Genomic DNA, 12,588 nt, shown 5'->3' with positions numbered 1-12,588 from the left:
TGCCCCAAACACGTCCGGAGAAAAAGTCTTTTTGCTGTTTTGACAATAATACTGAGAGACAAGGCACTTGAACATAATAATAATAAAGGTGGGATGCAATGTGCACTGGAAAAATTAATAACTTGGGCCAGTTGCACTCTAGGAGTGGTGGATGAGGCGATGGAGATATGCAACTTACCAAGGACTAAACCCCCTTCACTGAATTTTACAAGGAGGACAAAACCCCTTCCACAATTTTTACAAGGGGGACATTCAAGTTACTTTAATGAACAGTTCAATGAGTATAAAAACAAACAGTTATCAAATTAAAAGATAAATGGATTAAGAGATCTTTAACAGTGTTTTTTTTTCAATAAACTGTAATGATTGTATATGCATTAATTTTGGCAATGTTCATTTTTTTTAGTCTGATTAATTTTAGCTCTTTAGGAACAAACTGTACACAATAATTGTATATAAACGAATAAGTGCATCAACTCTCTAATTAAAATTATCTTTAAGACACCTTTCTATAAACATTCAACTTATGTACATAATTACAGATACATTATTTATTGAAGACATTGCCACATGTTGATTCAATTTGCTGTGTTTGTCTTGTTGATATCTGAAGTTAATTGAATTAATGAAAAGATAAGTGTATTATTTGGCATTTTTATACTAGGATAAAGGGGTGTTTTGTCCTCCTTGTAAAAAATGGGAAGGGGGTGATGCTGAACTACTATCAAATCCATTAAGGAATAACAGACCTGAACTTCAAAGTGAAAAGGGGAGACAAGTTATGCAATAATGAACAAAATCTGAGAAGTAAAAACATAAAAAAAAAGAAAAAAAAGTATCGTTTCTCTAGCACTGCTTCCTGATCGTTTGACTATATATCTGATCTCAAAACTCTCGCTAGGGCTGGGCATGGGGATTCGGCAGCAGGTGCGACGAAGGTGTACTGATTAATTTTATGCTTGACTATGTTTGTTTTGTGATCCTTGTTTGTTTTTTTTTTCTATTTAGTTTATTATCTTAACTCTCATACAATATGAGCCGCGCCATGAGAAAACCAACAAAGTGTGTTTGCAACCTGCACAGATCAAGACCAGCCCGCGCATCCATGCAGTCTGGTCAGGATCCATGCTGTTTGCTAACGGTTCTCTAATTGCAGTCTGGATCCATGCTGGTCGCAAATGCACTATGTTGGTTTTCTCATGGTACGGCTCAGTTATAAGTAAATTTAAATCTGAAAATTATATTTCTGTTAAGCATATATATATAATAAAGAATGGAAAGATATATTTCCATTCTAGTCCAAACAAAAATCCGTCATTTAGTTTAAATTAATCCTGCATGAATTTGACAGCAAGGGACGGACCAATTTCTAATGTTGGAAAACTTGTGGTCCAACCCTTTTGTATTATCGCACATTTACAACATGTACAAAGATACCGAATTTATCTTAATGTACAGCAGTACTATATATGTCTTGACGTAATAATAAATTGCTGTTGTATATATATATTTATATATGTATCTGTATATTATCGTTTTGATGTACATTTAACATAATGTCTTGGGTGATAATAACAATAAAATATGATTAAACTAAACTAAATCATTAAATATTAATGCTAAATTAATGGCCCTTATGTCAAGATGATGTGGGTGATAAGGAGGAAAAAGTATTTTAAGCATTATTCATATCTATCAAATAATAACAGAGAAAAGCAGGAAAAAGAGAAAGTGTAAAAAAACTTTAACCAAGGTGGGGATGCGGAAAGACACGGAGAAGGGTCGAGTAGGATAGCTCTCATTTTACTTCGTACAGACGAGCTACAAAAGAAGGGTCTTGAGACAGCAACCATATATGTTTTTAAATGTAGCCTTACTCTGAATCTCCATTGTTCGATTATTTTTTTTTTTTTTGGGGGGGGGGGGGGGGGGGGGGGGGGGGTAAAAACCTATCTGTTATAAATAACAGAGCATATCAGATACAGTAGATAGCCATCAGGAAATATTTTTCTGGCAAAAGGAAGAAGGTTGTCATTCAGAATCTGTTGTTAAGTTAGTGAATCCATGATCCCAGTGAAGACACAGATGTTTGTCCTGCCTCGGTATGAAATTCCTTCCCATATGTACACCTGAAAAGGAAAAGAAAAGTCAGCATTATACACTGCCTGCCGAGTATTCGAACTATTTCAAACAAGAGTTACCATTATGCTGGTAAAATCTAATGCTCACCAATGAGTAGTAAGCAAATAAGACTATTTAAATATATTTTTATTTTGTAATAGGATGGGTGCCTTTATTACGAATGATTGGCCCCCTTAGGGAAAAAAAACTGCTCATTTTTGCAGCGAAACAGCAGTTTTTGCCAGTTATTAAAACCAGCATGAAATGACCAGTTAGAAAAGCATTTTTTTTTCATACGCAACGACAAATTGGACCTGGCTCAAGCGGTTTACGTTAGATAAATACGACTTCACGTTAGAACCGCTGATCTCAGATAAACGTTCTATATCAAAAGGGGTCATTCAAGTTGAAGACATCAACTACAATGATAACATAAAGCAGTTTGCCAACGAAAATAACATTAAAGTTTATCACCGGGGACTGAAACAACTTTTCCCCTCATTTATGGGTTTGAGAAATTCAAAAAGTTTTGAAATGCTTACAATTTTCATATTTTCTCATTAAAATCTCTTTTTAAAATGAATAGCCATTGGGAATGACATGATTTTATTAACGGCGTAGCAATTTAACCGTTCATAATTAATCAAATTTATTTCGAAATAATCATTAAATTGCTTGCTTCATATCCTTTCCACTGATTAAAAAATTATTGATATCATTTGTGTTTTAAGGAAGTTTAAGCCGTTAGAAAAAAAATCATTGTTTACAAAAAAAAATGGACAGTCGGCGTCTGTCCATCCAATCTTAACCATGGTAACAGTTTTGAAAATAGAAAATACTAGGGATTTGTATAACATATGTCGTAGTCCAAACTGGAATCTAGGCAGATCCGGAATCTGCCTAGACCAAACTAGAATTCTAGTTTGGCTAGACCGATTCCGGATCTGCCTAGGCTAAACTGGAATATTTGTTATGAAGTTAAAAAATTATTTATAATAGACGAAAATCGATATTCTGGTTTATATTTTTTGCATTAAAGCATTGAAGAATACCGGTAAGAACAAAAGATAAATACAAATGCCTTAACTGGTTAAGTAAAATAAATAATTACCAATTAAGGCGTTAAAATAAACAAAGATGTAACCATATATATATTGCCCATGTATACTTTCAAGCTCACATATCATTGCATAAACCTTATGTTCAATTTATGATGTAATACAAGTTTGAGAATCTTAATGGCTACAAAATGTCAAAACAAAAAGAAAAATTCAGTGGACTTATGGATAATTATCTATTTTCAAGAAGATTCCAGTTTGGCCTAGGCAGATCCGGAATCGGTTTAGCCAAAAAAGAATTCTAGTTTGGTCTAGGCAGATCTGGAATCAGTCTAAACCAAACTGGAATTCTAGTTTGGTCTAGGTCAAACTAGAATTCTAGTTTGGTCTAGGCAGATTCCGGATCTGCCTAGATTCCAGTTTGGACTACGACATATATATAACAAATTAAAAAAAAAAAAAATATCAAAAACTTATTTTAAGACTTTTTAAACACGCCAATGACGATAACTGTGATCATTTGTTAATAGCATAACAAAATATCGGCCAATATGATACAAGTGCGTAAATAAGGTGAAATAAACAGGAAAATCACAAATAGTATTTGATAAATCACCAGAAATGTAATTTAATTAACATATATAATGATACTTTTAGACTTTATGATACAGTTCATCAACGGTGGCTACCTTGACTTATATATTCACAGTCTTTACACATATATACATAGCGGGGTATTTTTTTTATAAAGATAGACTGATAGAATTTCAGACTCCTGTGATAAACAGCCTACCCACTGTATTATTATCTTAGCCAAGTATAATGTCGCTGAGTGGCTGCTTTTAATGTTAGACTTTTGCAGCCACTGCAGTTAAAGTTTGACCATCAGGATATAAAACAAACTGTATATGTCGGATTAATTCGACTACAATTTTATTAAAGAAAAACAACTTGAATGTTACCTTATATGAATGTTTTGGTTTTGGAGCCTTTGAGGGAATCTTGTCCATAGCTGATCCTTTACAGTGAAATGTTAAGCTGCCTGCTGAACACATTTCAATTGTTGACTCATCAGTGAAAATAACATCAGTAAAGTCTTCCTTTGTCGATAACATGTACAGTGACCATCTTTTTCGGAACTTTTTATTTTTGTCCGAGATCATTTGACAGTACCCTGTCATATTGGCACTCCATCCTAATTTTCTTCTGTAGAATTTAATCCTACTAACTGACAGGTCTAACCCGAAAACATCTAACAGTTTCTTCTTCATTTCTGCCGCTGTCAAATTTGAATTTTTCTGTAGTGCAAAGTTAATATATTGTAAGTGCACCTCCTTTACTTTCAGTTTCTTCCTGCCGCCTGTGGCTGTTGTAAATTCCTGGAAACACACTTTTTAATCAGTTTTCTGATACCTCGTGCGGTAATCACGTAACTGTAATTACATTGCAAAACTTTACTGATGGAAGGCGAATCCAATCCTTGGCGATGTAATTTCAGTATCGCCGCTTTGACATGCAGTGGAACCGCCGCCATTTTATTTATGACGTAAACAACATTGACATAGATCCTGTCCCAGTACAGTACTTTCCGGGTATACCGTTTACAAAAAAAAATCTTTTAAAATAATTACTCGAATGATCAAAGAGTAAATTTTCAAATCAATAATACAGTTAGCAAGAAATATCGCCTTTCAAACTAGAACCGTAAGGCGATGACAACTACATGTACATTTTACAGAAATCGATTGCACGCTGAGCATGCGCATTTACCTGCTCAGTTTCGCACGCTGAGCATGCGCATTTAACCTTCACAGTTTGGCACGCTGGGCATGCGCAGGAGAACATTTATTTGCGCGGCTGCTCACGCTGCACGATGAGCATGCGCAATAACTATTTCTCGTTTATGCACGCGTTTCTAACCGTGCAACGCTTTGACACGTTTCGCCTTCAACACGCGTGTTGCTCGCGTTTTCATGCAAACTCGAGGAACAAACTCGCAGGCGCCACTGTACACTTCCGGATCAGGATGTAAATGCAGACAAGTGAGTGAAACAATCACTTACTAGTGTTCTGCTTTAATGGAACGCCCTTTCGCTACAGCCACCAGATATTTGATGTATGTGTATAGGTTGGCGGACACTTATAACAAGTGCTCTTTACCACTATATCCATGAGTCACGCAACATCAAGTTGTATATAATGAAATGACTGAACTAGCACGCAGATAAATGCTATTCAAATACTCCAAATTTAATGCAGCCACAAATTCACAGTATCCGAACGTTAAAAAAGAGTTGATTATGTTTAATTATTCGAGAGTAAAAACATTATCACTCCTATGCATCAAGTATCAATACAACCCGACAACATGCATATCAGCATGAAGTATTCCCCGGACATATTACCAAATAAATTCCCTTGCAAAGAATTAATGGCAAGTTAAGGCATTTACGCGCGCGCAACGCTCCTTGCTTATTTGGCCCATAAACCGAAGTAAACCATCCAGTCAAACATGTTTACATGTCTTCGTCGAAGTCAATATCTTCCATAAAAAGGTGATTATGTAGATTTCTGTACACAATTTGCTTCAAATCATTATTCATTTTGTGCAAGAATCTAGCTAGACCTCTATTGAAAGATGCTACCAGTTTAATCGTGCAGTTACCCTGCACATTGTAGATGCTAAGACAGAAGTTGTGATGATCATCCAATCTACCTTCTGTACCCCAAAATGCCCTGTAGACATCAATGATCACTTGCATTTGCTTGAGATCAAATCGGCAGCTGTTCGTCATCCAGAAAATATCTTATGAGTCAACAAGCAATCTATCCATAATTATATCCATGTGATCATAAAAATGACACACTTTATCACTAAGAAGCAGTTCGGTTATGTCTTTGACCAAATCCATATTCCTGTGATAAAACGAACACAATTAGTGAATAGGTACCACTTGTCCGTGTAATCAAATAAGCTTGATATATGTTCTAAATATGACGTAATATTACCCAATGCTCAATATTTTTCATATGAATGAGAAATAATTGCAACATTCTATAGGAAAACTCCACTAAAATATTTGTCTGGCTTACGCACAGCCATATAAAACCATCTAGGTGACGGGATAATCCTCGAAAGTTGAAGTCCATGTCGATGCACATCGAACCCACAAACAACAACACAATTCCTCTCCATTTCGTGACAAAGTGATATACGTACCTTAAACCAACCATACAATATTCTCATCCACTCCGTGATAAAGCAATATAATTACCTTTAAACTTTCCATACAAATTTAAGGAAAAAAACACCCGGACACCGCCCCGCGTGCCACACCCTTTTTGAAAATAGAATAATAGTTTAATCGAAAACAACCCTATCAAACAGGAATATTCTTCATTTAAGTGAGTCCACAAGACAAACAACGGCACCGCCGCTATAATTCTCTCCCAATTTCTTATCTATACACCAAAAAACCCTTATCCATACATCTAGGAACAACAATACTAAACTCTTCTTACTTATACACCAAAAAACCCTTATCCATACATCTAGGAACAACAATACTAAACTCTGGAAACACATATAGGTATCGGCCTGCGACAAAAGGTGCCAAACCATGAACCACGGGGAACCGAAATCTGTGGCCGAGGTCATCCATAAAATTCAAGCTCAAACAAACAATATTTTCAACTCGTTTCATGCGTAGGATCTGAAGTTCATCAATTAATGACACAGCAACATAGTCAATATTACCATAGTACGAAATCTAGTGTTCAAGTAATTAAATTAGGCTGTAGGACCATTTCATCGAAATGACTGATTTTATACTCATGTAACTTCATGTCTGTTAAACACATCGTTCACAGCCTGCGACCACTAAAATCCCTCCTGCCGAAGCAGACGCCCACAACCCCGCCCTGCATCGAATGAACAAACAATCAGAGATGCGTCAACTGCCCAACAAAACAAAAACCGACAGAAAAGTGAAATGTCTGTAGAAACATAACGTTCCATCATCCAGGTGAGACATATATGGTATTATGAATTCAAATTTTTTTAGTTGATTAAAAAATACCATAGACATATGATATGTGCACATGGGACATACCACTGTACTATCATAATAAAAGCAACACGCAAGCAACCATCTTACAGGAAGCCGCATGTCCGCTATATATTGCGGTCCTAAATCCAGATGTGGTATCATTTCAAAAATCAATATTTCGCGAATTTGAAATATTGCGTATTTTCGCGAGGGTTTATACTCGCGAAATTCTAAAAATATACAGTTTTTTGCTAGGTCTGGCATACATAAAAGTTACACATCGCAAAGCGTTACCTTTAGAATATCTACTATAAAGATCGATCGCTATTAATTGTATGGATGTTTTAACACCTCTAATAACCTGTAACAAGCACAGCTTTACATGTAATCTAAATCCAGGGGAGCTGTTTAATTAAAGAAACTGCAAACACAAGTTATTTAAACAGTTATATGGCTTGTTCTGTTCTGATATTTTGGGGAAGGTTTGTGTAATGAAGGGATTTGCTTGGTTGCATTATACTTATGGTTAATATCTACGCCAGGATTACTTTTCCTGAAGTGAGGGACCTCGCGAATATAGCCAAAATTAAACCCTCGCGAAAGTTTCTGCTTGAATAGTACTTTTCTGCGTGCTAGTTCATTCATTGCATTATATACAACTTAATGTTGCGTGACTCATGGATACAGAGGCAAAGAGCACTTGTTATAAGTGCCCGCCAACCTATACACATACATACCCAAGAAAATCTAAGGGGAACAACTCTGAATTGACCAACTGAAGCTAACATAACACATTTCAAGTGAAAGAAAAATTAAATAGCTCCTTTTACCAAACAATGGATCAGGCAGACAAAATAAGACCTGCATTTGTTTAACTCATTCAGGCCTAATCCCTTGAAAATCCGTGATAAGAGATAAGCGCTCCAAGTCGGATCCCTCATAAATGCGTGATGATAACGATATAGCGTAAGTCCCGGATTTATGCGTGATCAACCCCTTGTTAAAAACGTTTTAAATTTATAAACACAAAGGGCTTCCCCAAATATTTAACCAATCCGATAAAAGCTGAAACTTCGCAATGATGTAAAAATATTTTGATTGGACAAGTATAATCTGTCTTATTCTTATGTAAATGCGGGGGTTTCAAAACGAAAGAAAAACAAAAAATGTAAACATGGCGAGCTTTCATGACGATGATATAGACGACACAGAAATGGAATATGTGATGGAATTTAATGAAACCGTGAATGATTCGAATATTTCTATGTCTAGTGAGGATGATTCTGACGACGATGTGCCTTTAGTGGAATTAATTCAGCGACAGAATGGGAACCGATGTGACGATGAAGTGGGTGGTTTACAGGAATGGAGTGCAAATTTTCGACCGATAAATGTTAACGTTTTCAGTGGAAATCCGGGACCTTCCGTGATTATGGATGTAAATGAAACTGAAATGGATTTTTTAAAGTTTTTATTCACGCCACAGATGATTCAACAAATCGTGGATGAGACCAACAAGTATGCAACAAAAAAAAGCAGCTGGAGAAACCTGATGATAAATGGAGGAAGGTTACATTTAGTGAAATAAGAGCCTATCTTGGATTTCAAATTGTGATGGGGATTATTGCAGCACCTAATTTGGATATGTACTGGAGTAGTGATCCTATGTTTAGTCCATGTGGAATAAAAGAGAGGATGACACGCGATCGGTATGATAAAATCAGTAAGTACTTCCACGTAGCTGACACATCATGCAATCCGACACGTGGACAACCAGGCCATGACAAACTTTCACATGTTCGACCAATTCTTGAAGCCGTGCGTTCAAATTTGATGGCCAATTGTAAACCGCACCGTGAAACGACAGTTGATGAGGCTATGATTGGATATACCGGTCGCTTAGGATTCAAACAGTATGTGCTACTGAAGCCGACTTAACGTGGGATCAAAGTGTGGGTAAGGGCGGACCCTCACAATGGATTTGTAAATGACATTCAAGTGTATTTAGGTAAGGAGAACCGTGACGGAGACAAGGGTTTAGGGGAACGAGTTGTGATGAATTTAGTGACACCAATCTTGAATCGCGGACATCATGTGTATTGTGACAATTATTTCACTACGGTAAGACTATTCGAGGAATTACAACAGCAAAGAACTTACGCGTGTGGAACATTTAGATCCAACAGACGAGGACTTCCGGTCGAAATAAAACAGAAGAAGCTGAAGGAACAAGGGACAATCTATTATGATGCAGAAAGGAAACATGGTTGCGACAGCTTGGAGGGACAAGAAGACTGTATTCATTTTATCTACAAACTTCGATCCAACAACGACAAGGACAACGGTTCAACGAAGGCAGAAAGACAGAAGCCAGAAAGATGTTTCTTGCCCGGAGACCGTACGAAATTACACGAACTATATAAACGGTGTTGACCATGCGGATCAGCTACGGGCAATGAACAGTCTCGCGCGCAAGTCAGCTAAATGGTGGAAATATCTTTTCTGGTTTTTAGTTGATCTTGCCATAGTTGGAGCCTTTATATTGATGAAGGAATCACCAAATCTCCAGCAGAAGACAAGAACAGGAAAACCTAAGCCACTGACACAACTGGATTTTCGAAAGAAACTCGCAAAGCAGCTAATTGGGGACTTTATGCAGAAAAGGAAACGCGACGTGCTGAAGGAAAATATTTAACTACAAGACAGGATATGCTGGACGTCTAATTTGGGGAAAAGGCGAACCTGTAAGATGTGCTCTAAAAATGGAAAGCGTGGCGAACCACAGCATGGTTGTGAAGGATGCGGAGTGAATCTTTATGTTGAGTGTTATAAGCCGTTCCACCTTGAAAAATTTCCGGAGCGATTTGGGAAATAGTGCTCAAAATCAGTGTGTAAAAAAATTAAATCTTGAACACCAAGAGGGCTTGTAATTCATTAACAAAATATTAAATAAAATGAATATATATTTAACATTTATAAATTTACTGCACTAACTTCTCTATTTACAACAGCATAACAGCATCTGTGCATATATATGAGCCGCACCATGAGAAAACAAACATAGTGCATTTGCGACCAGCATGGATCCAGACCAGACTGCGCGGATACGCAGGCTGGTCTGGATCCATGCTGGTCGCAAACGCACAATGTTGGTTTTCTCATGGTGCGGCTCATATAGTGTCAAGCATTACCTGTCATGCAACAAGCATGACAGTTGATGTAAATATTTGTTATTATAAATTTTATCAATTATTTAACATTTCTACATTTCAAATAATTCAAAATGGCCTCTTGAAAGTGTGCTAATTTGAAAATGTGTGTTTTTTGAGCCAATGAAGTGTCGCGGAGTGATGTGAAAAGTGAAAGTGAAATTGTCTGTGTAATTCATTATTCGATATGCGGAAAATACTGAAATATAAAGCGCAAAGGACAGTTAATACAGTGAACATCAAGAAGCTGGTAGTAAATTAAAAAATAAAGTAACCCCCTCCCTCCAAAAGAACAAAAAAAAAAAAAAACACATATATGGTACATAACTGCATATCAGTGAAATAATTTTATTTTGACAGCATGCCCATATCTTTAATGTAAATAATGTACATACATATAGTCCCTTTACATATTTTTCTATATAAAAGTAAAAAAAGAACTACCAACTTCCTTGAAAGTGTGTTATTCAATGAAAATAAATAGAAAATAAGTGTAAAGGCTGTGAAATCAGGAAAATTCAGTGTGATTGTGCAGTGTTTTGTGTCTATAAAAGCCTTGGAATTGAATTCAATACAAAATATATTAGATTAATTCACACCACAAGAAAGGTAAAAGTATGCCCAATATGCATATGAAGTGTGGTGAGTCTGTATTTCATAATGACCCAGTTACAACTTTTTTTTTCATGGCATGTGCATGTTGTTCAAAATCCTTGTACAGGATTTATCAGTTTATCACTTTTGCTGTAGACTCCAGCTATAGATAAACCCTTAGACTCTTATCAGAGATAAGTTATCAGGCCTGAATGAGTTTAAACTCTTTGTATTCACATATAACATGCACCCATTTCTCATGGCTTACCCTGACAACAATTTTAGAAGTTGTGCTGCAGAGGCCCTGCTAGAAAATTTAAAAGTGCATCAAAATAAAATAAAATAATGCATAGATTTCTTTCTAGAAATTGTACGGCATTAACAAATGTTACCTCAGATATTTAAGTTTTGGCTTTTTAGCTAAAGTTATTTTATATTCTCAATGATGATAGTTTGGTTTACACAAAATTTGGTATATCAAAATAAAAAATGTATATCCAACAATGAGAAATTACATAAAAAAGTGAAATTGGTATCACATAAGTGTAACAACATAGGTAGAATGTTGTTATTATTCATCATTTCAGTTAATCATTTTGAAAGCGTTTCTTATGTTTTACTCATTTTGAAGCATTTCTCTGACTGTTCAGGAGTGCTTTGCTGCAAAAAGTTACTGTCATCAAGTGTAATTACAACAACATTTTAAGGTAGTGGATCGGTAATGACTCTCTGCAGATTCTGTGTAATTATGTATGTAAGCAAATCAACATTCTCTGGCCATAATTGTAGCTCCCCATGTCATTGCTTTCCATAAACAAATGAAAAATGCTGAAAAAGCATACGGAGAATTTGACGATTTTTGTTACAGATCCTATACGTTAAACTATAAGGTATTTTATTTATTATTGTAAACAAGTTAAGCGAGTAACTTCAGATATTCACATTAATTTACAATTTGAGCTGTTTACACAACTTGAAAAAATAACTCGTGGCTATTTCTGGATTTTGAATTTATTAAAAGACAAAAGAAACATTCAGTATAGGCTCTTTCAGTGTTGAAAGCAGACTAAACTTACACTATACTCTATTGATTTTATTTAGCTGTGGAGACTTTTGGTACAGACTACAATTGGGTAAATCCCCAATCAATGAAAAACTGTCAATACAAGAGGTGTCCAGTTTGCTTCAGATATTTTCAGAAGGTCGTTTATTCAATATCAAATATTTCTATTTTTACAAACAGAGGAGGAGAAACATAATATATTTAGTATTTTGGTGCACTAGGTTATCATTTCACACTGAAAAAAAGCCCTGTAAAGATGAATTACCATCTCTACATACATACAAAAGTAAGCAAAACAATCACTTATTCTGCTTTAAGGGAACGCTTTTTCGCTACAGGCACCAGATATTAGTAAAATCTGCTCACTTTCTCTATGGTCTGCTTCACCAATAAAGAGGACAGGGTGTTTAAAAGACACGGTCTTTATACCAGTACAAAAGGAAAAAAAATGGCAACGGTAAGGGCATTTTGGACGAAGGTTTATTTGTTGGCAA

At 35.8% G+C, this 12,588-nt stretch overlaps 1 protein-coding gene across 1 annotated transcript; it reads left to right on the top strand.

Moving 5' to 3' along the window:
* Nucleotides 1-8,842: 8,842 nt before the first annotated feature.
* On the top strand, nt 8,843-9,166 carry LOC128553466 (piggyBac transposable element-derived protein 3-like). The gene has a single exon (XM_053534621.1). It carries the CDS (start codon nt 8,843-8,845, stop codon nt 9,164-9,166), a length of 324 nt encoding a protein of 107 aa, XP_053390596.1.
* Nucleotides 9,167-12,588: the final 3,422 nt, after the last annotated feature.

Source organism: Mercenaria mercenaria, unplaced genomic scaffold (assembly GCF_021730395.1).
Source record: "Mercenaria mercenaria strain notata unplaced genomic scaffold, MADL_Memer_1 contig_3861, whole genome shotgun sequence".
NCBI lineage: Eukaryota > Metazoa > Mollusca > Bivalvia > Venerida > Veneridae > Mercenaria > Mercenaria mercenaria.
The sequence above is the reverse complement of the archived record's forward strand: the minus strand, read 5'-3'. Positions and strand labels throughout refer to the sequence as shown.

Excerpts from the sequence above, each read along its gene's own strand:
- LOC128553466 (XM_053534621.1), top strand. The coding sequence starts at position 8,843 with ATGGGGATTATTGCAGCACCTAATTTGGATATGTACTGGAGTAGTGAT.